A 26966-nucleotide genomic window follows, 5' to 3' on the forward strand; every position below is an offset into this window, starting at 1 on the left:
ACTTCAAATGCATATCGCCATATACGTCAAAATCCGCTAAAAATCCTATGTTATATCCCAAGGTTTAGTCACGGTGTGACATTAATTAATTACATTTTTTTTGCATGTCTTTTTTATTATTATTTCTTTTTATACAAGTTTCAAATATATATTTCTTTTTCTACATACATTGTTTGTATAACGTATTCTTTTCTCATTCCCTTCCATCCCACCCATCCCCCTCCCTAACCCCTCACCTTCTCCTTATAATTTTTAGTCTCTTAACCCCAGCCACGGGCACAAAGTCTGAATCTTCCACCGAATGTCTTTTCTTCCTTCCATTGATATCCACTCTAAATAGGTCTTTCATCTTCTTGTGATTTCCCTGTTCTTATCTTCCCATGAAGTCTTCTGACACATCAACTCGACGATATCCGACTGTATAAATTCAAACAGATAGTTGTGCCAGATTTCTATAGTCCATTTACTTTTATCCTTCCAACCCAGAGCTATTACTGCTTTGCTTGCTAATAACAGCCTTGAATGTGGCCTGGTCCCTCTTGTTTACCCCCGAGTTCCCTGTTGTACTCATTAACATTAGCTTAAAATCTACGGTTAAGGATACTTTACATATTCTCCTTATAATTTTTAGTATTTGTGTCCAAAAGTCCCTAACCTCTGGGCATTCCCACCACATGTGGGAGAACCATCCCTTAGATTGTCTACAGTGCCAGCACATGGGGCTTAGTCCTGGAAACATATTCGCTAATTGCGCTGGTGTTTTGTACCATTTTGTGAAAAATTTGTGTTCCAATTCATTAAATTTAATCACTTTAATTTCCTCGAATCCTTTCATAATTTTATCTGCTATGTTTTCTGATATCTGACCTTCCTTACTCCAAGTTTTTTGTAAATATGATATTGTCTTATCTTTATTTGATATCATTTTCCTGTAGATTTCTCCCTCCAATCCTTGTTTTGATTTTTGCATTTCTTTATATATTTCTTCCATTGGTTCCTCTGACCATATTTCCCCTTTTTCATTAATCATTTTAACCCTTCTGTAAAGGCCTGTTGTTTTTAACCAATGTTGCTTGCCTATCTCTTCTACTATCTCCTTTTTTTAAAATAATTTTTATTGAATTTTAACAAAACATACAATATAAAAGAAATAAAAATACAATAATAAAAGAAAAAAGAGAATTAAAGAAGGGTATTGATACAACATATTCAATACAATTCAATATTCAATACAATCATCATCAATCTAAGTATTCAATAATACCCTTTCCCCCCCCCACCCACCGAAGAAAAAAAGTGACCCATCACCAGACTTCCGAAGAAGTGTCTGGTAGTTTTATGTATCGATTGTCTAAAATTTAATTTTATTTCAAAAAATTATTTTCTATAACTCACTAAATAACATCATAAAATCCATTTTTGCCATCTTGTCCCAATATGAGGTGGCCTTAAACCATGTTTGTTTAAATTCTTCCATATCCTTTCCATGTAAAAATTCCGTTAATCTGGCCATCCTCATATATAACCATATTTTCTCTCTCCAGTCTATAATTGAAGGTTTATTTGTTTGTTTCCATACTTTGGCTATCACAGTTCTTGCAGCAGCAAAACTATATTGGCAAATAATCCTATCCCGGTCATAGATATTGTTTGGTGGAATTCCTAGCAAACAAAATGATGGTTTCCTTTTCACTTTGCCATTAATCAAATTGTTTGTTTCTTTTACTATTTTTTTCCAAAAGTTTTTAATTTTTTTACACGTCCACCAGACATGCATATAAGTTCCTCTTTCTTTCCCACATTTCCAACATATTCCTTTATCCTGACTATTCATCTTAGATACCATAATTGGGGTTATATGCCATCTATAAAACATTTTGTATAAATTTTCTCTAATTTCATTGGTTATTGTAAATTTAAATTCCCTCTTCCATAAATTTTCCCATTTATCCAGATCTATATTAAATCCTATATCCTGCATTCATTTAATCATGACTGGTTTAATTCTTTCTTGCTCTAAATTAATTGTAATCAATAATTTATACATTCTACCAATCATTCCCTTATTTCCTTTATCTAATATTTTTTCTAACTCGGATTTATTTTTTATTAAATCCGAGTTGATTATCTTTATTAAAAATATCTTGTAACCTATAATATACAAACCAATATTTTATATTTAATTCTTCCCTACTTTTTAAAACCCATTTACTCTCTTTCCACTCAATAATGTTCCTATACATCTCTATATCTAAATTTAACTGTATTCCCCTTCTCATATAAGCTTCTGTTGGGTTAATCCAACCCGGAGTCCTATTTTCTAAAACCTTCTTATATTTTATCCAAATTTGGAATAACCCATCTCTAATAATATGAATTTTAAAATCCCTATTTACCTTTTCCTTCTCGTACCATAAGTATGCATTCCAACCAAAACGAAGATTATAACCTTCTAACTCTAATAATCGAGAATTTTCTAACTTAATCCAAGTTTTTAACCAGAGAAAACAGGAAGCTTCATAATATTGTTGCAAATCTGGTAATCCTAATCCTCCTGTATCTCTTAATTGAATCAAATTATTATATGCTATTCTGTGTTTTCCTTTTCCCCACAAAAATTTTAAAATATCTTTTTTCCAAGTTTTAAAAATTTTAAATCCCTTGATAATCGGTAAATTTTGGAATAAAAAAAGCATATTGGGTAATACCATCATTTTGATTACCGATATTCTACCCCATAACGATAAGGGTATTTTTTCCCAATTTTTCAAATCTGTATTTATTTGCTGCCATATTTTATCATAATTATTTTTAAATAAATTAAAATTATTAGAAGTTAGCCATATTCCCAAATATTTTACTTTATGCTCAATAACAAAACCCGTGATTTCCGCTAATTCTTGCTGCTGCAAGGGTGTGATATTTTTAACCAATATTTTGGTTTTATTTTTATTTATTTTTAAACCTGCCAGCTTTCCATAAACCTCAATCATTTTACTCCATTCAACAATCTGAGTAATAGGATCCGTTAAAAAACAAACTAAATCATCCGCGTATGCCTTAACCTTATAATGATTTCTCCCTATTTTATAACCTACAATCTCTACATTGTTTCTAATTTTTCTCATCAAAACTTCTAATATAATAATAAAAGAGGGCAACCTTGAAAGAGGACAACCTTGCCTGGTGCCCTTTTGTGTTTCAAATTGTGAAGATAATTCCCCATTAATTAATAATCTAGCTGTTTGACAAGTATAGATATTTCCAATAACCCTTTGAAATTTTTCACCAAAATCCATATATTCTAACACTTTTCTCATAAATTTCCAATTTACATTGTCAAACGCTTTTTATGCATCTAAAAATATTGCAAAAGGTGTAGTATCAAGTTCTGCATATTCTAAAAGATCTAACACTAACATTTTGGCTAATCAACCTCCCTGGTAGGAATCCTGCTTGATCTTCATGTATAAGAATACTTAATACCTTCTTCAATCTATTTGCTAGGATCGTTACAAACAGTTTATAATCATTATTTAATAATGATATTGGTCTGTAATTTTTTACTTCCATTGAATCAGAATTTAATTTAGGAATTAAAACTATATTTGCTTGTTTCCAGCTATTTGGAATAGATCCTCCCTGTATACAATTATTCATCACTCTCAATAAGTATGGTGAAAGTTGATCTACAAAAACTTTATAATAAAAAGCTGTAAATCCATCTTCTCCTGGTGCTTTATTTAATTTACTTTTATTTATTACTGATTTTAATTCCTCTATTGTTATTTCAGCATCTAACAATTCCTTATATTCCTGTGAAATTTTGTCCCATTCAAATTGTGTTAAATATCTTTCTATTTCTTTTTCTGAAACTACTCCTTGTGTATAAAGATTGGAATAATAATCTATAAAGGTTTCTGTAATTTTTTGTTTATCTGGTAAAACTTTACCATTCTTCCTTATCTTCAGTATTGGTGTTCTCCTCTCTTTACGTTTAAGCTGCCATGCTAACATTTTACCTGGTTTGTTTGAATGTTTGAAAAATCTTTGCCTGTTATACAATTTTTTTTTCTATATCCACGGTTAATAAAATTTCATATTGTTGTTGCAAATTTTTTATTTTATCAATCTGTTCTTGTTTAAGTAATTTATTTTGTACTTTCTTCTACTATCTCCTGTAGAGGTTTTAGGGTTCCTCCTCTGTACATATCACCCAGTCTATAGTATCCTTTTGACCTTAGGGTTTCCCACCATTTACATTCCCTCATTTCAGTGTGGATAGTCTCTAGCGGTGCCCATCTTGAAGTCCTTCCTAGCCATAAAGGTTGCCATTTATTCCATACCTCTAGTGCTGTGCATCTGGGCCCTATGGTTAATTTAAAATCTTTACTTATGACCTTTGAGAAAATGCCAAATCTTCCTATGTCACTGTTAATCTTATTTTCAAATCTAACCCATTTCTGGTCACTTTCTTCTCCTATTTCTAATAATGACTTTAATTGAAAGGCGGCGTAATAGCTATTCAAATCCGGGACACCCCAACCCAATTCTGATCTAAGGCTATATACCAACCTTTTTTGAATTCTACAGTTTTTGCTATCGAATATCCACCCTCTTATCATTCTATTCCAGTGTTCTATTTTTTTTGTACTAATTCCTAGTGGTATCGTCTGAAATAAATACGTTAACTTAGGCACCCAGAACATTTTAGTACTTCTAATTCTAGAGGGGATTCCTAAAGTTTTATTTCTCCATCTTTTCATATCCTTCTCTATCTTTCTCCATATGTTATTATAATTTACCTCTGATATTTTATTAATATTCTTTTGTAATACTATATCTAAGTATTTAAACTTTTTAGCTCCCAATCCTATATTTGTAATTTTATTTATCTCTTTTTTTTCATCCTGTTCACATTGACATATATAATTTCTGATTTAGCCATATTGACTCTTAACCCTGAACAGCTTTCAAAGTCATCTAATATAATCTTTATTTCTTTTATTCCTTCTTTAGGGTTTGTCATAATAACCATAATGTCATCAGCAAATAAGTTAATTTTCATTTCTTCTTCCTTGATCTTATAGCCTTCTATCCTTGCGCTATTTCTTATCCTTTCTGCCAGTTGTTCTATCGCTATGATAAATAAGAGCGGCGAAAGCGGACAGCCTTGACGAACTCCTCTCTGAATCTGAAAAACTTGCGAGTGATCATTGTTAACCTTCACTACTGCTGTTCCATCCCTATATATCTCCTGAATTGCATTTAAATAATTACTTCCTATTCCGTATTTGCGCATAACCTGCCACAGGTATTCTTGGGAAAGAGTGTCAAAGGCTTTGAATACATCCAGTTTCAGGAGGCCCATTTTTTTTTGGGGGGGGGCCATGTTGCAGGACGTTAATTATATTTCTAATAGGGTGTGCTATATTCCTGTCTTTTACAAATCCATGCTGGTCCTTTTATTATATTTGGGATAACCCTCTTTAGTCTATTTGCTAATATTTTTGCGAATATCTTATAGTCTTGGTTGAGAAGGCTTATAGGTCTATATGATCCTTCCTCTTCAGGGTCTTTCTGTAGTTTTAAAATCACTATTATTTCTGTTTGTCTCCACAAGTCTGGAGCTTTCTTGCCCTTCAAGACTTCATTAAACACCGCCTGAAGTTCTGGAGCTAGGATTTCTGTCATTTCCTTGTAGAATTCGCCTGTAAACCCATCTAGACCTGGTGATTTTCCTTTTTTTAGTTCTTTAATTACGTCTCTTATCTCTTGCAATGTGATATCCTCTTCCAATTTAACTTTCTTGGTCTCCTTCAATATTAAGTTAATGTCTTCTTCAAAACCTACCTTGTCCCTCTTATATAAATTTTTGTAAAAGGACTCAAACGCCTCCTTAATTACTTTAGAGTTTTGTGATGTTTGGTTATTAACTTTTATACTTTTGACCCTTTGTTTTTCCTTTCTATTTTTCAGGTAATTAGCCAGTCTTTTTGCTGAGTTTATGCTATTTCTTTGGAATTCATTCCTCACCATAATATCCCTTTTCCATATTGTTGCCAAATCTAAAATCTCTATCTGTTTTTTAAGTTCCATAATTTGTCTCAGTACATTAGGGTTATATCTGTTTGTTTACTCTGTAACCTTTCCAATTCCTGGATTTTGAGTTGTCTTTTTGAGTACCACTCTCTTTTTATAATTCTTTCTTTTTTTATGCAATATCCCCTTATCACCGTCTATGCAGCATAGCGACCGACCTTCTGTTTTCCTCAAAATACAGCTTTATCTGCTCTTTCATATATTGTCTATCTTCTTCCTTAGCCATTATTAGATTATTGTACCTCCAGTGACTTTTTTTTTTGTTCTTGGTTTATTGCTATTTCAATACTTATTGGGGCATGGTCATATATCAAAATTGGGTGGTTATTCCTTTTATGTTCCTTATGTACATAATTCCTTTTATGTTCATATTGCTGCTCTTTCCTAGGATTATGTAATTTATGTTTGATGCTGTTTTATGTCTGCTAGATATGTGAGTGGGTTGGGATGTGAGCCCATAAATTCATGCGCCTCTTTCAGACCCCATTTTCCCAAATTTATTGTTTTATCTTTTGTAATATCGATATTAAGATCTCCTGCTATAATGATTTCTCCTTCTGAAAATTGTGTGGTTTTTTTAAAGATTCTACATAAAAACTTCTTTTGTCCTTTGTTCGGGGCGTAAATATTTACTATTGTATACCGCTTACCTTCCAGTTTAAATTTAACTAATAAATATCTACTATCTCTATCTACTGTTTTTTCCACTTCCTCCACTTTATATTTCCTGTGAATCAAGACTGCTACTCCTTTTACCTTAGAATCACTTCTAGCTTCTGCTAATGTCACCCAGGCCGTATCCTTTAAAAGCGGCTTCTTATCATTTTTTTTCTTATGTGTTTCTTGGAGGCATATTACATCGGTCTTTTGGTCTCTTGTGAGTTTAGATATCCTATATCTCTTAAGATCCGAAGTTAAACCATTGACATTCAGTGTAAGTAATCTTATTAACCTATCCATATTCCTTATTACTATGAGTCTTAAGGCACCGTGGCTGAGGGTATTTTATATAGTTTGCTAACCCACCCCTTCCCTTACCCTTCCCACCCTGTGGAAGAGAAGTCAACTGGGATAAAAAGGCATCCCCTCTCTCCAGTTCTTGGAGTGCATGCATCCCCTCCCTCTCCTGAACTCTCTTACATATTATATATTAGCTCAATTAACATTTGTATACTTCCCTTTTAGGTAGTTTCACTTTGTGGGTCTGTCCTAGGCCGTTTTTCAGCTCTTCCTGACCCTCCTTCCTCAGTGTCCTCTTCAGATTCTGCTTCATCTTCCATTTCTTGCACTCCCATATCTTTTGTATCTATTCCCAACTGTTTCAGTAGTTGTATCGCTTCTGAGGTATTTCATGCCATAAGCCTCTTTCCATCTTGGAAAATAATTATTGAAGATGGGTAACCCCATGTAAATTTTACATTATTTGCATGCAATTTTTGGGCATAGGGATGCATTAAATTCTTTTTCTTGAGAGTTTCTTGGCAAAAGTCTTGTCTCACCCACACTCTTCTTCCTCTGAAGCTCAGGTCCTTCCTCTTTTTCAGTTCTTTATATACTTGTTGAAGCTTTTCTCTTGTGAATTTGATTATAACATCACGGGGGGCTCTACCCCTCCCTCTTCCTTGCAAGCGGTGTGCTCGTTCTATTTCGTCTGGTTGAAGCTTGACTCCATTATCTGCAAGCCATTCCTTAAGAGTCCCTTCTAAATTCTTGGCAGAAACCTCTTCAGAAATCCCTGCCAAAATTAAATTAGCCCTTCTGTTGCGGTCGGAGAGTTCAGTAATTTGTCGGTTTAAATGATCAATCTTCTGCACGTTTTCTGTTGCCAGTTCTTTTGCGGAAGTAGCTATTTGCTTAATCCCTACCAACTCTTTTCCCACTTTAGTGACCTCGTCTTTTATAGACTTAATTTCTTCGCTCATTTTATTTTGAAATGCTATCACTGTGTTTTGAAGAGCAGATATTTGTTCTGATAATTCCTTAATATTCTTAGCCATCTTTAGAAGCTGATTAGGGGAGTTAATGAGTAGGCTTTTTTCGGCCACAAGGCGTTCCCCCAGGAGAGCTATAAATAAAGCAGTCTTACCGGTGTTGAAATTTCAAACTTTATCTCCTCTGCTTCTCTTAGTTTTTCTCTCCTCTTATCTCGCTGTATATGCTAGGACTCCCTTTTTTACATTCTTTTTGAGCTATAAATTCTTTAGTTCAAAGGAGAGTTCGGAGTACAGCGTCCATCTTGATTTAGTGCATGCATACACTCCCCTAATGAATTATATAATTAATAAGTAACGTCCTGTGCTAATGGAGGAAGTCTCCAAAAAACACTGTCTCTAAACCATAAACAATCCACTCAAGTCCTCATAGGACAGCAGGCTGTAGGAGAATTGTTAATCAACATCTCCTTAAAATGGTCTTGTATGAAGTATATATGTGGATTATCAACACAAAAAGACTTTTCAGTGTGAAATGCGACTGAAGAAAGAAGTGAAATAGGAAATACTGGATTCCCGTCTCACTGTTGTGCTGCGGTCGCTGCCTTTGTTACTTTGCTGCTCCCGCAGGTCCACTGCCGTTGTGGGCGGTGCCGCTTTCATCACTCTGCTGCTCCGTGGCTTGTCTCCTGCCGACTGCGCTGTCACCATGACTTGTGAGCTATTCAGCGCCCGCTGTTTTGCTACCTCTCTTGTAACCCTGCTGTCCTATGAGGACTTGAGTGGATTGTTTATGGTTTAGAGGCAGTGACCCGTCTACGTTGTTTTTTTGGAGACTTTCTCCATTGGCACGGGACGTTCCTTTCTCACGCCAGCACCTTGCCTATTTTTAGAAGCCAGGATTTTTCTTCAGTGTGCTCTGAAGCCTTTCCTTCAGCTCTTTCACCACGCTCCACTTGGATCTGGTCCTCTCTCCCAGATCTTGGTCAGTCAGACAGAGGATCTTTGTTTCATTTCTCAACAGCTGTGGTTTTGAGTTTCATTCCTTTGGATCTGTAAGACGACCATCTCTTCTGGTTTTTATTTCCTAGGCTGAACTCTGTGCCTAGAATTGATCAAACCCCTGGCAAATATTTTAAATATTAAACATAAGGACAAAAAGCAGAAACAATTCGAATCTTTAACAAGTCTATGAGAAACTTGTAGTTTTTAGCATCTGTCTCTGACCCAAGGAGTGCTAGTAGCTCTCCTTCTCTGACTGCATGATCAAAAGGTAGTGTATAATCATTTCAGAAGTTCTGGAAATAAGCTGTAGGTTTAAAATCAACCTCAGTAGCTGAGCTACAACACAGTCTGAAGCACTCACAATAGTTGGTCACAATGGTTGCTGTTTACCCATGAACATATGAAGCTGCCTTATACTGAATTAGATCATTGGTCCATCATGGTCAGTATCGTCTACTCAGACTGTCAGCAGCTCTACAGGCTTTCAGGTAGAGGTCTTTCACACCACCTACCACTGATCCTTTTAGTTGGTGATGCCAGGGATTGAACCTGGGACCTTCTGCATGCCTAGCTGGTGATATGCCATTGAGCCATGGCTCCACCCTTACATACAAACTTGACTCCATCTGTGGGTAGCTGCACCTTCAACCAGATAAAGTAACTCATAAAGGACACATAAATGTATTGTGGCATAAGCTTATGCATGAGAGCGTCCACCACAATGGATCCATTAATCTGTTGTTTGGGCTGCTGTAGACCAACCTGGCGGGCCCTCTGGATTTCAGCAATACGGTTCCATTGTGGCTTTTCAGAGTTTTTGGCGGAGGCAAGAGAATTGCCCTCTGAGTCTCCTTTTTTATTTCGTCCCTTACAGTTAGTCATTCTCTGTCTGCTGCCCAGCCGCTTGAATGTTGTTTGTTGTCTCAGAAGTTGAGCACTTGTGGTTTGTCAGACAAGAAGGATGAAAATACTTCCCTCTGGCAGCAAGGGGTCTAATGTGTCTGTTTTTTATTTGATCCCAATGCAAGAAAATGAAACATTGGTCTATAAAATATTGACCAAGTTTGAGTTTCTTGCATCTCTCTCTCTCTCTGACTCGGATATACATGCAAGTATGTTGGTAAGGCTGCCTTTTTACAAAGCAAAGTCTTGCCGGCTTCCCTGGAGAGCGTTCATTGCCCTGCCTGCCTCTGTCTTTCAGAGACTTACTCAGAAAGGTGCCTCAGGAGAAGCTGGACATCAAACTATGCCCAGATGGCAGCGGACAGCTCTATGTGCCGGGCATGACTGAGTTCCCTGTACATTGCTTGGAAGATATTCATAAGGTTAGAAAGGAGATGTTCACTATTGATTGCAAAGAAAGGCCCACCATTTGGTATCTGAAGAAGGGAGCTGTGACTCACGAAAGCTCATGTCCTGCCAGAATTTTTGTTATTTGGATTTTGGTTTGGGGCCTTGCAGACTAGGCAGAATGGCTTTAGCCTGCATTGGTTTCTAATAGTAATCTTTATGTTACTCAGAAGAAAGGGTAAATGAAGAGTTCCATGTGTGATTGGGTACAGTATATGATAGTATTAACAGCTGACTTTTCTGTACTGTGCAATTTAGATTAGATTTTATTGCACACCTACTGTTTGTTCCTGTTCCTTGGGGGGGGCGGGAGGCGGTTGTTGGTGTTGTTTTCTTTTTATTATAGGTTTTAAGAACCTTCATTGATGATTCAGTGCCAAGAGAGCCTGGTTGCAAAGGAAGTGATCTGCCAACAGTTGCCCAGTGCTTGGGATACAGGTTTGAGAAGGAACCCATGGAGAGAATTGGCTCCATTTGGCAAGGGGGTGAATGAAACCAGCTCTCTGGATTTCTCCCAGGTCTTTGAATTTGGACACATCAACCGAGCTACTGAGTGCACCTACCTGAATGAGCACAGCTCCCGGTCTCATGCCCTTCTGATTGTCACAGTGAGAGGAGTAAACTGCAGCACTGGAATACAAACCACAGGTTGGTCTCCCAAATAGGCTGGAAATGGGTGGAAATTCCTTGAGTCTTTGCTCCACTAACCCACAAGGCAATGAGAAGACAGCTTGATCTCGCCAGAGCTTCTCAGATGAATTGTAGGGATTGTAGCTCCAACGGACGGCTTTGCCGCTCTGTGCTCAGTAATATTTTTGTTCTCTTCTAGGAAAGCTGAATTTGGTGGACCTGGCAGGTTCTGAGCGGGTGGGGAAATCTGGTGCAGCGGGAAGCAGGCTGCGTGAGGCTCAGTACATCAACAAGTCGCTCCTGGCATTGGGAGACGTGATCCACGCCCTGCGTTCTCGCCAAGGCCACGTACCGTTTCGCAACTCCAAACTGACCTACCTCCTGCAGGACTCTCTCTGCGGTGACAGCAAGACGCTCATGATGGTGCACGTGAGTGCTGGGCTGGAGGAAGGTGGGCTCTTGCCAGGGACCCCGGACCAAACGATAGGCCCGAAAACCCGGAGAGGTGCTGTTGTGTGCATCATTCTTTGGAGGGAGGGTGCACACAAATAAGTATTTGATCTGAAGCACTCCACTCCTCTGCTACCCTCTGGTCGATCTGGAGGCTGTTCTTGAATAACTTGTGGGAAATCCCTGAAAGCCACATCTTTTCCTGAAAGCAGTGCAAGTGCTTTGCCACGTTTTTGGGCCATCAGAAGTTCCGTGTTTTGTACTCAAAGGGTTGTCGTGCTCTTCTCAGTCTTTCTGTTCCTGTTGCAGCTGCGCCAAGAGCCTCTCACAGGAACCAGCTGTGGCAGCTGACGTCACTCTTCCCCCATCTGCACTATTTGAATCAGTAGATCTCATAGTGAAGGTGGCCTCCATCCGTGGATGCTCTGGCAGCCACCGGAGTCTGCTATGTTTCAGTGCAGACTCAGGGAAACACGTCTGTTTTTTAAAATATTTTTATGCAATGGTTTTCTGTAAATATTTTTCTTGTTGTATGTTTTATACTGCTGGTCTAGGACTGTAATCAACAACTGCTAAAACTGTGGGTTTGGGCCATGTAGATTAAAAGAACTTTTTCAATAACCTTGGGGGAACTGTTCTTGAGATTTGCAGGAAAATCTTAAAAACTTTTTTTTAAAAAAATGGGTGTGTGTGTTAACCACCCCAAACAGAGGCATGCTGTCTGCACATGCATGGGAATGGCCATCACCTGAGCCAGGTAGGCAGAGGCAGCAGTGACACCACTGCAGGTGAGCAGGAGAAGGGAGAGCGAGGGCTGCTGCTCCCCCTCAGCTTGGAGGGGCCATTGGCAGCCTCACAAAGGATGCTCTGACTTCACCACCTGTGGGAGGAAGTTGATGGAGGGAAGAGAATGGTCAGGTACAATGGGGGACTGAAAAGTGCCCGCCCATAGAATCCCAGGCTGTTGCCTAGCGACTCCAGGTGCTGAAAGAGAGCCTCGCTGAAAGGGGAGTGTTACTTTGTCAGGGCTGCCCCGGTGGTGGTGGCCTTGGCGGTGGCTGTCTGCAGTGGGGGGAGGGACGGGTCCGGGGGAAGTAGGAGCTACGGCCACCATGGCCGCCACTACCTGAGACAGGCTAGAGGAAGCAATGGCTCTGTGAGCTGGCAGGTGCCTGGGCAAGTGAGGGGAGGAGGAGGAGAAGACAAGAGTGATTGGAAGAAAGGGTGGGAAGAGGGAGGAAGAGAGAGAGAAAAGAAAATTAAATAACTTGTATGATAGAGGGGATCCTTATTAAATTTGCAGATGATACTAAATTGGGAGGGGGAGAAAATATGGTAGAAGACAGAACCAGGATACAGGATGATCTTGACAGGCTGGAGAATTGGGCTAAAACCAATAAAATGCACTTCAACAGAGATAAATGTAAAGTTCTGCATTTAGGTAGGAAAAATCAAATGCATGATTATAGGATGAGGGAGACTCGTCTGAGGAGTTGTGTGTGCAAAAAGGATCTTGGGGTCTTAGTAGACCAAACACTGAACATGAGTCAGCAGTGTGATGCGGTAGCTAAAAAGGCAAATGCAGTCTTGGGCTGCATCAACAGAAGTATAGTGTCCAGATCACGTGAAGTGATGGTATAGACTGGTTAGACTCAACTAGTGTTCAGTTTTGGGCACCACAATTTAAGAAAGATGTAGACAAGCTGGAACGTGTCCAGAGAAGGGCAACAAAGATGGTGAGGGGTCTGGAGACCAAGTCCTACGAGGAAAGGTTGAAGGAGCTTGGTATGTTTAGCCTGAAGAGGAGAAGACTGAGAGGTGATATGATAACCACCTTCAAGTACTTGAAGGGCTGTCATATAGAGGATGTGGTGCCGAGCTGTTTTCTGTTGCCGCAGAAGGTTGGACTAGAACCGACGGGTTGAAATTAAACCAAAAGAGTTTCCATCTAGACATTAGGAAGAATTTTCTGACAGTTAGAGCGGTTCCTCAGTGGAACAGGCTTCCTCGGGAGGTGGTAAGCTCTCCTTCCCTGGAGGTTTTTAAGAAGAGGTTAGATGGCCATCTATCAGCATTGCTGATTCTGTGACCTTAGGCAGATGATGAGAGGGAGGGCATCTTGGCCATCTTCTGTGCATGGAGTAGGGGTCACTGGGGGTGTGTGGGGGAGGTAGTTTTGAATTTCCTGCATTGTGCAGGGGGACCCTCGTGGTCCCTTCCAACTCTGTGATTCTGATTCTATGGTTGAAGGAAACAGGAAGCAAAAGTCGGGAGAAGGGGATGCCCCCTCCCCTTCAGTTTCTTGTGGGTTGTAATTTATAAATGATTCCTTGTGATTGTTGATGGTGTGATTTCTCTCTGTGACATCTCAACACTGGTGTCATGCAGCCTGTTAACTTTGTTGCAAGATACCTTTTACCTTAGCGTAAGAGAAACAATATCCTATTTAAAAGGAATCAGATGCAGCCCAAATATTATTCATCTGCTTTGTTGCAGTTATACAGCAATGAAGATTTTAAGGCATGGTTCATTTCTTCATTTCATTTTCGTATTAGAGATTCCTCAACCCAAGAGGGTAAATTCTCCATTAGTTCCTCAGCCAAGAGGACTAGCACCTACAGTTCCCAAATCCCCCACAAATATGGTCATCTTCAGGGGCCTTGCTGTAAATGTTCCCACCATCTGAGTCTAGATAGGTAAGAAAGGGCCTTCTTGGTCTTGGCACCAAAGTTATGCAGTTCTCTCCCCAGGGATAGATGTCTATCTCTATCATTGTCTCCTTGAGCAGTTGAACACTTTCTGTTTTGTTTGTCATTTTTTCACTGACCCTCCTTGTCTTTTACATATTTTTTAATTGTTGTTGTTAGTTGGTGTGTGTATATTCTAAAAACCTTTAATGTTTTGACTATTTGCCACCTTGGGCACCCTAACTTGGGTGGGAAAGGGGCATCAGCATGCTTCAAATAAATGAATGATGACTTTGGCACGTCTCCCCCTCCCCACAATCTTTCAGGTATCTCCTATTGAGAAGAACAGCAGCGAGACCCTCTGCTCCCTCAAGTTTGCGGAGCGTGTCCGCTCTGTAGAGCTGGGCCCTGGTTTCCGGAGGACAGAATCAGGCTCCTGGTCCAGCCAGGAGCACTTGGAGGTAACCACCCTCTTGCCCTCGCCCCTCCCCTCGGTCAGTGTTGCATCACGGTGCCGTCGGTCTCCTCTGGACTTTCCCTGGTTTCGCATTTGGCAATGCCGGAGTATTTTTGGAACTATTTCCTGTACAGAAAGTGTACGCTCTAGACCACTGATTCCCAACCAGGGAATCCGTGGACCCCCAGGGGTCCGCGAGAACTAAATTAAGGTTTGCGAAACAAAGTTATAAACCCATAATAAATTAATATTTTCAATTAAAAGTTCTCTATTATAAAAATATATATTCAAATATTATTCTAAGTTTAATGTTTAACTAACAGTTATGATTAAAGTTTATTTTCAAATTGTCAGAATTTTTATTTTGAACCTTGGGGTTCCTGCACCAAACAAAAAAGTCCTAGTGGTCCCTGGTCAAAAAATGGTTGGGAACCATTGCTCTAGACCGAAATGCATTAAGTGGGTGATGCAAAAACAGAAAGGTCCACAAAAATAAGTGCCACCAGCCCTGTGAGCAGCATGGAGCAAAACCAGCCGGTTCTGGTGGCGTCTTGCCTGGCGCCCTCCCTCTCCGGCTGGTCAGCACAGAAGGCACGTTTCTGATTGCCCCTCCTCAGTGCCCTTTGTCGAAAGAAAGCCTCTGTGTTTTGATTCCTTGGCTTTGGTAGTTGCTGAGAGGCAGTCCCACGCGTGTAGCGGTGCTCGCTTTTGCAGGGGCTCGCTTTCTTCATCAGCGGCAGTTTCCTTGCTGGAAAAGTCAGGAGCTGCATTTGTCGCGGATCCCGCATCTTGCATCCCAGCTGGCAGGCTGCTTGCAGCCTCTTCTGTGAATGGGCCCCGGTGGTGCCCTGAGAGCCTCTAGGTGGCTGCGTCGTGGACATGCTCAACAGACCCTTGTGTTTCTCAGAGCCCTGGGGGGGGTGTTCCACCGCCTAGCTGGCCTGGGACCCTAGAGAGACAGACGCCTTAGTTGTTTGCTTGCCACCACCTTGAAGAATTTTTTCCCCCTAAGACGGGCTGTTGCAGGTCTGCAGCTTCACCCCCTTCACAGTGCCTGTGTCTGTGAGAAAAGGCCCAGATCCCCACCTCCCTTTGCCTCAGTCTGTGAGGGTGGTGTGGGCTGGCTCTTGAAAGCCTCTCCCAGTCCTACATCTTGAAGGGTTTTATTCTGTGCACACAGAATAAGCAGAGGGGGAAATCTAAAAAAGGTGGACTACAGAAAACAGAAGGGGGAAAAAAGAGGAAGGACTGGGAAGCTAAAATAGCCCTTGGGAAAAAGCATCTGAAGCAGAAGGTGGTGATGGCTGCAGTTCCCAGTCGTGGGCGGGGGGGTCCAGAGCACTCCTCGCCGCTCCCCCCTCTCTGTGTGCGTTGACTGAATGTGTGTCAGAGGGCTGAGGAGAAAGGAGACAAGGAAAGGGCAAACAGCAGCAGGAAGCATGCACGTCTCTTCCATAGAGCCAGTGCATGCCGAAGGAGCTGCCCGTTCACCACTGCAGCGCTGAGAGAGCAGCTCCCCCCCCCACATCACTAGATGCACGTCTTGTAGATGCTGCCCTGTGGCAAGGAAGCTGTCACTGCTTCTCATTGCGGGTGGGGGCGGGGAAGTATAGAAACTGCCTTCCTGGGCCTTTTGATTTCCCCAGCGACCTAGAGTGGTGGCAGGATGGGTCCTGGGAGGTTAGTTATCTTCAGACCTTGCTGCCCCTGCAAGAAGCTTTAACAGCCCAAAGCAGGCTTGAAGCCTCAGCAAGGGAGGAGAGAAGGTTTCACTCCACCCAGCTTCTCCTCCTCCCTGCATGCCTCTCCTGCTCTCGCTCTCTCCCTCTCCCTCCCTCTGGGGCCTTGACTTGCCAGTTTTTCCTAGGCTTCTGGTGCCAAGAGCTTAAATTTTAAACATTAAATAATAAACCGTGAAGTCTCACTTTGAGATTCTGTTGCAGGCCAGGGTCCCTTTGGCATGATGCCACACTGGCTACTCCTAATCTCCGGGCTCCCCAGGGGCCAGGGGATTTGAGCCAAGCCTTCTTTCAGTTCCCTGTTGCAGGGCCTGCATCTCTGCATGCATGGCCCCATCTGCCAGCTGGTCGGCCGAGGCCATGGAGGGCTGGTGCAGGGAGAGGGAGAGGAGGAGAAGAGCTTTAGGCTCTGGAGGTGCCTGTGAGTACACAGGGGAAGCTTTCTCCTCTGCCATGGGCCCTCTAGGGCAGCTGCCCCCCAGGGAATTTCTCAGTGGCCAGTTGGAGCAGGGTCCCTTTCATATGGGCTCTTTAACCCCTTCTGAGTTTCACACACACGCACACACACAAGGATAAAACTGGCTTTGGCTTCTGAAAACAAGTGGTTTTTTAAGGTTTCATCACCTTAAAGCACAACCAGGAACAAAACAAGTTTTGGAAAACCTGGATTAAGTGTTCATGAATTGTGGGAAGGCTAGCATTTTAAAGTGTCTGAAACTTAAAAAAATAATCCATTAAGCAGGTTTAAGAAACCTGTATGAAAGGGACATTTGTGGCACACTGAGGAAATTCTGTATTGCTTCTCATCCCCGCCCTGATTTACAGGATTCTGTGGGAAATGGCCGATGTGACACATCTATATGCTGATCTCCCACTCTTATCTGGGAAAGTGATGTGCTGCGTCCTATTGCACCAGGAAATGGACTTTTGAGCTTTACTGCAAACTTCGAACAGAACAGGCCTGTTTCTTTCTTAAAACATAGAAATCCAGTAATAACAGGCTTCAACCAGCCTCTTTTTGGATGTTTCTTCTTCAGGGGCCTGGAAACCAAGCCCTTTGAGGAAAGATTGAGGGAACCAGGAATGTTTGGAGAAAAGGAGACTGAAGAGGGGGGCACGATCGCTCTCTTTAAGTATTTGAAAGGCTGTCCCTTAGATGAGGGCAAGAAGAAGAAGAGTTGGTTTTTATATGCCGACTTTGTCTACCACTTAAGGGAGACTCAAACCGGCTTACAATCACCTTCCCTTCCCCTCCCCACAACAGACACCCTGTGAGGTAGGTGGGGCTGAGAGAGCTCGAAGAGAACTGTGACTAGCCCAAGGTCACCCAGCTGGCTTCATGTGGAGGAGTGGGGAATCAAACCCGGTTCTCCAGGTCAGACTCCACCGCTCCAAACCACCGCTCTTAACCACTACACCACGCTGGTTCTCAAGGAGCTGTTCCTGTTGGCAGCAGAGAATGGTACTCGTCATAATGGTGTGACCGGCAGTCTGGATCTTCGACGCCAGTGTGGGCGAGGTCAGGGCAGCCGGCTGGGTACTTTAAGGATGAGGCTGAAAGGGGAGGAGGAGGGCAGGAGGCAGGGAGACAGATGCCAAGGGAAGCTGCCGAGAGAAGGAACGAGCTGGAGGAAGAAACAGCCAGTGGCTCCCCCAGCCAGCTGAGCCAGCAGAGCAGCAGGCAGCTGGGGAGGCCAGATGGCCGCGGGGGCTGCAGGGGAGAGCCTGGCAGGTCAGAAGCTGCAGCTGGCTGGCTGGAGTCAAGCAAGGGGCCAGTTAGGCAGCTTGTGAAAGGGAAGGGCCCTGCTCACATGCCGAGCCCTCCACCACCCAGAGAGGTGGGAGGGAGGGAACCACATCAGGGAGGGAACTGAGCACAGAACAGGAGGGAAACTTGCTGCACACTAATTAAAGGAAAGTCAAAGAACAATTGTGAAACCATAAGGCTCCCCTGCTCTGAGGCCACTCAGCTCATGACAAATGGGTATAAAATACGGGCAGAAAGGTACTGGCTGGACATTAGGGTTTTTTGTTTTTTTACAGCGAGAGTTGTTCAACAGTGGAATGGGCTGCCCAGGGAGGTGGTGTGCTCCCCTTCACTGTCACTGTTCAAGCAGCAGCTGGATGAACACTTGTCAGGGATGGTCTAGGCTGATCCTGCATTAAGCAGGGGGTTGGACTAGATGGCCTCTATGGCACCTTCCAGCTCTATGATTCTGTGACTATGAGTCTGGCTTCTTGGACTGTGCTGATTTGGATTGCCCTCTTCCTGTCATCAAATTCTTCTATGACAGCTAATTATTTTTCTTAGTCCCTATTTCCTATGGGTATTCTTTTCGTAGACAGATTCGTCAGTCTCAGCACAACCCTGCATTCGATCACAGTCTTCTCCGTGGACAGGGCGATCGAGTTCACTCCGGTCAAGACTCCAGACTTTAGGTAAGAGTAGAAAAATTCTCATCTTTCTCTTTAGCTGGTACCAGATCTGCAGTTCCTAAGTGCACTATAAATTTTGCAGAGGTTGCTTAGGTCCAGTTTAAACATGTTGCTGGTAAAGCTTTGCACATACTCAGCATCTTGTTTAAATTAGGTAGCAACATGTGCAAAGAAGCAACATGCACACAGCATACCAGTGTAATATCTACATCAGTTACAGGCCTCAGATGTGGCCAGGCTGGAACACAGTTTAGACAAGAACCTGAGCCAAAGTTATTCAGGAAAACTCTGTGCCTCACATTTAAATGAGACACAGACAATGTTTGTTATGAAATGCCTTGAAGGCCACTGTGGGTATAAATGTGGGATATAAATGGTTGCAACAAACAGTGAATGCTTCCTCCCCCTCCCCCTGGTTTCATCTATTGTTGGGGCTTAACTCCACAAATGCGGCATGTAGTTTCTGGATTAGGGAGATGGTGGGGGCGGTGTGTTATGTTGGAGTTCAGATGAAGTTCCCAGACTCTGAACTGTTCTGTGCATTTCTGAAGCCTCTTTGGGCAGGTGGACGCCACTGGCTACCACCCAGCTTAGTTTTGGTACTCCCCCAAGAGTGAGGAGACTTGAGACAGCTACAAGGGTTTCCAGTCTCCGAGGGACCCAAAGAAACGGGGCCTTGTAAAGCCAGTCCTTCACAACTATAGAAAAAAATTGCTAATGTACTGGAGGAAAGTACAAGTGTGGTGGGGTGTAGTGGTTAAGAACGGAGGACTCTAAAACAAGGATTGGTTTCCCCACTCCTCCACATGGAAGCCAGCTAGGTGACCTTGGGATAGTCACAGTTCTCTCAGAATTCTCTCAGCCCCACCTGCTTCACAAGGTGTCTGTTGTGGGGGTGGGGAGCCACTTTGAGACTCTTTATGGTATAGAAAAGCAGGGTATAAAAACCAGCTCTTCCTCTTGTAACCATTATGATGATGTTTTCTCTCAGAATTTTTTTTTATTTACTTAATTTATACCCCACTGTGCTCCCCAGTGGGGACCCAGAGAGGTTTACCTCATTCGACTGAGAGTATGTGACTGGCCCAAGATTCTTTGGGAGAGCGGAGATTTGAACCTGGGTCTCCCAGATCCTAGTCTGCCACTCTAACCATTAAACCACGCTAGTTGTCAATAATAATCAATTTTAGTGAAAACATGGAACTTTTAGTAAACAGGAAATGCCACAATTTTGATGTGGTCTCGTGATTTAAATCTTTTTGCCACCTTTTAATGAAACTCTTCTCTGACTTATAAAGCAGATCTAGCAAAATATAATAGGCATGCAGGGGGCCTGCAAAGACTTGCAAGGGGCATCTCATTTCCCCCTCCACCAGTATTTCCTGTTTCCTCTCTGGGACAGCCTCCATAGCCTCTCCCCATTTCCTGCTTCCTTATTTCCCTCCTTCTGTAGATAGCTTCCCCCCTCCGTCCGGCAGCCTCCAGCAGGGAAAACTATGGCTCAATTGTACCGTGAGGAAACTGCAGGGAATTGGGGACGGGGGGACGGGACACACACCTCATTTTCCTGTGTATCCACTTTCTCACACTATTTCTTCTTTCCCTCCTCCTGGCAACCCCCACACCCTCACCTTTCCTTGCTTCTTTTTCTCTTTCCCACCCACCAACCAAGCTACCTTTTATCTGCCACCCATCTTCAGCTTTATTTATTATTTCATCTATATCCTTCCTTTCTCTACAGTGGGGACCCAAAGCAGTTTTCATCATTCTGCTTGCCTTCATTATATCCTCACACCAACCCTGTGAGGTCAGTTAGGTTGACAGTGTGTGGCTCATCCAAAGTCACCCAGTGAACTCCCAAAAGAGAGGTGGGATTAGAGAGCGCTTGTTTCTTAAAGTATCTACAGGTTTAACCATGCTCAGAATTAGATATATTGTTGTGAGGGATATACTGTTAGGTATATTGTTATGTTTCCATCGTCCAATAATATGCTTTCAAATTTTCAGATCTCTTAATAGATCTTATTGCAGATTGCAAAATAAACTCTTCTGATTTGTAGATGCTGAAATATAGGGACCTGATTGACATGAAATAAAATTGTAAGAGGCCACTTTCTTAGTCGTAAGAGAACAGAAATTCGCACACCCCTCCCGCCTCCTTGTTGTTGCTTTTACAACACAAAACCCACCTGTATAACCAGTAACAACAGGCAAATCAATATTATGTCTTGTCTTGGTCCTGGAGTTGGGGTGGAAAACTATACAGGGAAATTTTATGGGGCAGACTGGGGGGAGGAATCGATGTTTGGTGTGAGCCTTTCAGGTGTAAATCTCAATGTAATGGAGGGGTTGATGTAGAAAGGGAAGGTATGAGTCCTAATCAACAGAATGAGCAGTTAACACATACTGGATGGTGGGGGGGGGGGGGCTGGAGGTTCGAATAGGTAAGCAGATAACCTACAGGAAAATTAACATATTGGAACAAAGTTACAATCCTAAAATGTAAAAAATGTAAAATTCAGCATTTTCACATTATATTTCTTTTGAAAAAAATTGTTTTGTTTTGTAGAACAGTGACATACAGATTTTAATAGTTTATCCAAGGGGGTTAAAATGTTCCTCCACTTGTGAGTTTTTTTAATGTCCAATTCGAGTTCATGGATTTTCTCACAGAGACAGACACAGTCCAACGTAGGCAGCAGAAAGGAAGTTTTGGAACATGATGGTGTACAATTAAATTGAATGTTGTGCAAGTAGGTGGTGTAGCTGATATTAAAAGGTCTTGTAACAACGTTCCCTGAGCGTACCGTATATACTCGCCGAGTTTTTCAGGCCGAGTTTTTCAGGCCAAAAAAAGGGCTGAGAAAACCCAACTCGGCTTATACGCGGGTTGGTAGGTGGAGGGGGGGGGAACTTACCACCGCCACCTGCCCGCGCGCCTTCTCTGCAGGCCAGGAACGGCCCGCGGGGCCTCCTGGGCGCAGGGAGGGGGCCGCCGCCGCCTGCCCGCCCGCCCGCCTTCTCTGCAGGTGGGAGGCGCAGATCTGTTCCCCGCCCCTGCCCGGCTTCATGGAAGCCCCGTGAAGCCGGGCGGGGGGGGGGGTCTTTAAACAGATCTGCGCCTCCCAGCTGGGAGGTTGGGAGGCCCCGCGGGCCGCTCCTGGCCCGCAGGGAAGGCTCGCGGGCAGGTGGCGGCGGCCCGGTAAGGTAAGCCTGCGGGTGGGGGGGAAGGGCCTCCTTTCCCACGCTCGGCTTATACGCGGGTGCCTAATTTTTCCCCATTTTTGGGGTGAAATTAGGCACCTCGGCTTATACTTGGGTCAGCTTATACCCGAGTATATACGGTATATGGGGACATGGTTGGCATCTAAGTCTGTTGCAGGGTTTGGCTCTTGGATTTGTGTCTCTGCTGCTAGTTGTCCAGTTACCTAAACAGGCCAGTCTTTATCCACCTGAAAAGGGGGAGAACTAGTTCTCCCAACAGAAAAATAAAAATGGGCTCAGAGCAACCAATCTTTTCTATAAATTTTATTATAGCAGGTAAGAATGGTTAAATAATGGTTTAAAGTCAAAGCAGTCTCTATGGCATGATTTTCAGGCCCTCTGTCTCATCCATCCTTTTTGTAAGCAAAACAGTCAGTAAACGTTTCCATAACGTCCCATCAGTGGTTTGGCTTGCCGCCTGGCAAGGTTTGTGTAAACTATTCCAGCAGAGCAAGGTCGAGTCTCTTGAGTGCACATCCCAATCTCAAACACTATAGAACAGAAGTTTTATTTATGCCCTGACCTGCCCCAGCAAAGCCGGGCTCAGGGTGGCTAACATCATAATTATAATACAGAACAATTTAAAACATTTCTTAAAAACACTGAATTTAATAACTTTATGAATAACTATATGGTAATTATAAGTGGTGCCATATTAATATTTCCCTGCATGGAGAGATGGTCTCATGGCGGCTGTCATTTTATCAAATTTGGTGGATGTCATGCAGTGGGGGTGGGGGGGGAGATGGACAGGGAAAGGGAACAGTATGGGAACAACAGGGAGAGGGAAAGGGGAGGTGTGATCAGGAGACCAGGGAGGGAGAAAATAGGGGAGGAAAGGGGAGGGGAGGGGGAGACATTTCAGATGGATACTGTTGCTGTGCAGGTATCTGTTCTTCAGAAATGTAGGCAAAGTTCAGCAGGCTGTGTGTGTGTGTGTGTAAGTGCTGTCAAGTCGCTTCCAACTTACCGTGGCCCTGTGAATCAATGTCCTCCAAAAAGTTCTATTGTTAACAGCCTTGCTCAGGTTTTGCAAACTGAGGGCCGTGGCTTCCTTTCTAGTCAATCCATCTCATGTTGGGTCTTCCTCTTTTTCTCCTGCCTTCAACTTTCCTAGCATTATTGTCTTTTTCTCATGATGTGACCAAAGTACGACAGCCTCAGTGTGGTTATTTTAGCTTCTAGGGAGAGTTCAGGTTTGATTTGATCTAGAACCCACTTTTTGGTGGTCCCTGGTATCCGTAACACTCTCCTCCAACACCACATTTCAAACAAATCCACTTTCTTTCTGTCTGCTTTCATCATTATCCAACTTTCACACCCATACATAGTAATGGGGTATTCCCTATTCATACTGTGGTATGTATTATCTTGATCAGTGACACATCTTTACACTTAAGAATCTTTTCTAATCTATCACTGTTCAAAATGGAAATTTATTAAGGCCTAAAAAGGCTAATAAAACATGGCTGCCCACAACATGATTGTTGATGATCTCTTTTAAGTTGGGAGGCAAGGAATGGCCCACCACTCATATGCCTGTGAAAGAGAAGTGTCCAGAGAGGGCTGCGCTGAAGCTGTTTAAGTTGTGTGCTGTAGGTGACAAACAGTGGTATTTTGTTGTGGCTTCTTTGGTGTCTGTCTTGCAAAAGGTTGGTTCTGGGTACCAGTCGAGCCCCATGCCTTAGGGATCAGAACAAACGTCATTATAACCCACTGCTTGACTGTAGACTGCTTTATATGTTCCAGATGGTGGGCGGAAGCACATGCGTATGTTTGGCAGCCAATGAGTCCACTGCCTTGGTTCCCAGTGGTGTTTAGAAAATGTACTTATTGTATGGAATGGTTGACGTTTGAGTGAAAATGTCCCAATAGTATATCTTGAGAGCTTCCTTCCCATGTGTTCAGATGCTGAAAATATCATCAGTAAATCTGAGGTGGAGGACAGGAGCTGAGGAGGTATTGCTCTGAAAATTGAGTGCCCACAGCTGTGCCACTAGCCTGAAGATATAAACTGTTATCAAATTCAAAGTAGTTATCAGTGAGGACAAATAAGCAAAGTTTGATAGCCGAGTTTGCAGTGGTATTAACTGGGATAACATTATTGGTGGCTGTTGGCCCATCTTTGTGGGAAATGTGGGTATATAGAGATTCAACATCCATGGTTGCTAAAAGGCTTCGCCTCTGGCAGGCTGTAAACAGACTGTAGTTTCCTGAGAAAGTCAGTTGTGTTTTGTAAGGAATTAGGGATTGGAGGCGATCATCCACTGTATGTCCTGGGAGATCACTGGAAGATTCGAACATTATTGTTCACCTTCAGAAGAGTGTTTCTAATGTGACGCTGCTGAATTAAAATTCATTGCTCCATTTTATGTGCAGGGAAAATTGCAGTGGGGGGCTGCAAAAAAATCAGAAACTTAACTTGAGAATAAACAGACTGAAATATTCTTACACAAAAGATGTGTGTTTTCATATAACGCCCAGTGAAATTTACTTTGAGTACATAATTAAAACAGAATTCCTTGCCAAAGGATTTTCTCAACTGGAGATTCCCATCGAGAGAGGCCCCACGCAGCTGTCTGATGGGCTGTTCCACTCCTGCATCTCGCTTCTGCACAGGGTTCTGAAATGGTTTCTCTGCAGGAGGCTCCCTTGGAACAACGAGATTATTATTCTTACTGGACTTTTCTTCATATTAAATGTCTGCATTTACTTCAGAACATAACATATCTGAACGCTATTCAGTATTTTCACATTTTTAAAAACCATCATCTAGGCTTATATATTCAGATGCCACCTTTCAGCACAGCAGCTCCTAAAGTGCTTCACCTCTTTTTTTAAAAGGCAAACTGATAATAGCCGGAGGGGTCCTCAGCTGGCGCTGCTTGGTATAGTTAGATTATGAGTCTGAAATTCTGCACACAGGAAAGTTGCCTGGGACGCATGCCGTGAACTTCAAACTGGCATTGTTTTCAGTAAGTGCTGAGGATACACACTGGGCATTCAGTGTGTGTGTGTGTGTGTGTCCCATTCCACCCACTTTCCCCCTCTTTTTTAGGGAAACTGAAGCCGGTACCTGTGCGACAGACAAACTGACCAGAGAAAAGTTGAAGCATACCTTCTGAGAGGCTGGCCCGCCCCGCTCATCACCCACTTCAAAGGCCAATGTAGCACTGTGATGGACGGTGACGACTGCTGTGGTTAACACAAAATTTTGGCATGGCACGCTAATAATGTGATGCCTCTCTGAGATGCCCCATCTTTGCTAGCAGTGGATGACCCGGGCTTGGATAGAACTGGCCTTGAGCAGATAGTCAGGCACTTATGAGACTGAATTTGGTCACTCTACTTGTGGTTCATGCCAATCACAAAAGCAGCAAAATCTGAGCCCTTGCAGAACCTGGTCTTTCTACATACTCCAGGATTTTTGAGCTATACAAAGTAAGTTTGTAGGGGGGGGTGCAACATCCTGATATTTTGGGATGCACAGAGCACTGAGAGCGAATGCAAGTCAGTTCAAAGGGGGGGGGGAGGAAAGGCTCGGGGGAATTGGCCTTTTCCTGGAATCTTGGATGGTGAGGCGTTTGGGGGAGGTGGAGGCTGTCCAAATCATTGATTCCCCCTGAGTTTCTACATGTATTTTAAAGGGATGCTGCCTATGTCTTTTTTGTGCTTGACTTTGATTTTAAATGAATAAACGTGATACCAAGATGGTACACAGATGTACCCGTTTGTCTAGAAAGTTCCTGCTTTCCTTCAGTCGTACCTTTTTCTGCTCTTGTCCCATAGTTACACCCACATAGTGACTCCCTTTGCTTCACACAGCTTGATTCTAGATTTTTTTCTCTGTCAGGAATCCCCATGTAGATCTCTTCTGGGGGAAGGGATCTGGACAATACAGAGGTGTTGATGGGTTTCTCTAGTGTTCTTGCTGTCCTGTCCCCACTGTTGATTTCCTGTCAGAATCCATAGGAAGTGCTGCTGAAAGGAGGAGCCCCACCGGAGCAGACCGGGGGGTGGGGAGATGCTGGACTCATGGACACACACACCCTCGCCTTTTGCTTCCGGCCAAAGGAGAGCCTGCGAGGAAACAACTAAAATCCCGTGTGGAAAATGGTCAAATATAGAGTGTAAATAATATTCCTGTGTAAAATAAGAAATTTAAAAGTCATGAAATAAGTATGAGGTGATCTTATGTCTATAAGGAAAGTAAAGCTATAAGATATTGAAGCTCCTGGGCAGCATGTGAAGTGGTGGAACTGATGTCTGTTACCAAAAGAGCACTTTGCTGCACTCTGGGGTCTCTCATCAATAGGGGCAGAAAGTTTCTAAATGCACTGCTTCTGATTTGTCAGGCTTACTAAAGGTCAGTTAGTGGCTAATTTAGCCACTGACATTGGCCTTAGCAAATGAGATTGAAGGACTGAAACATAAGCTGAAACATAAACATACGGTTGTCCCTGCTACTGGCAAGATCAAAGTGGAAGCCAGGGCATGCCTTGCTTCAGTCTATCTCTGGCTCAAATTAAACCAAAAACCTCAAGGCCTAACCCCCTTGATTCTCTTACCAGTCTACGTGGCTGAAGGCAGTCAGAGGCAAGTTGGCTGAAATGGGCTTTTCCCCTCAGTCCGCACTGGAAATGGGATATGATCAGGCGAGGCAAGCTATAAAACAAAGGATATTGGAAACGGAGTGCCAAAAAGATCTAGAGAAGGCACCGACTTTTCTATCAGCAGAACAATCCAGATATGTAGCTGCTCCTGCCGCCTACCTCTCCCAATTAGAGATCTTCAGATATAGGAGAGCATTCGCCCTTGCCAGATGCCCAGCTCTTCCCTCTGGCTTAGTCAGCATTCCAGCCATACAGGTCAGGAGTACACTAAAATGTTGCTCATAGCCGTTCCTACTGTAACC

General features: G+C 42.8%; 1 protein-coding gene across 1 annotated transcript in view; it reads left to right on the forward strand.

The window, feature by feature from the left end:
- The window catches only part of KIFC3 (kinesin family member C3), a 59097-nt gene extending 33950 nt beyond the window's left edge, over positions 1–25147 (forward strand). Inside the window, exons 12-17 of the mRNA XM_056855133.1 lie at positions 10240–10363; positions 10907–11036; positions 11218–11447; positions 14482–14616; positions 18694–18790; positions 25110–25147. Of these exons, the coding sequence (XP_056711111.1) occupies positions 10240–10363; positions 10907–11036; positions 11218–11447; positions 14482–14616; positions 18694–18790; positions 25110–25147 (754 nt within the window). The remainder of the gene's footprint in view (positions 1–10239; positions 10364–10906; positions 11037–11217; positions 11448–14481; positions 14617–18693; positions 18791–25109) is intronic.
- The last annotated feature ends 1819 nt before the right edge of the window (positions 25148–26966 follow it).

Source organism: Euleptes europaea, chromosome 9 (assembly GCF_029931775.1).
Source record: "Euleptes europaea isolate rEulEur1 chromosome 9, rEulEur1.hap1, whole genome shotgun sequence".
Lineage (NCBI taxonomy): Eukaryota > Metazoa > Chordata > Lepidosauria > Squamata > Sphaerodactylidae > Euleptes > Euleptes europaea.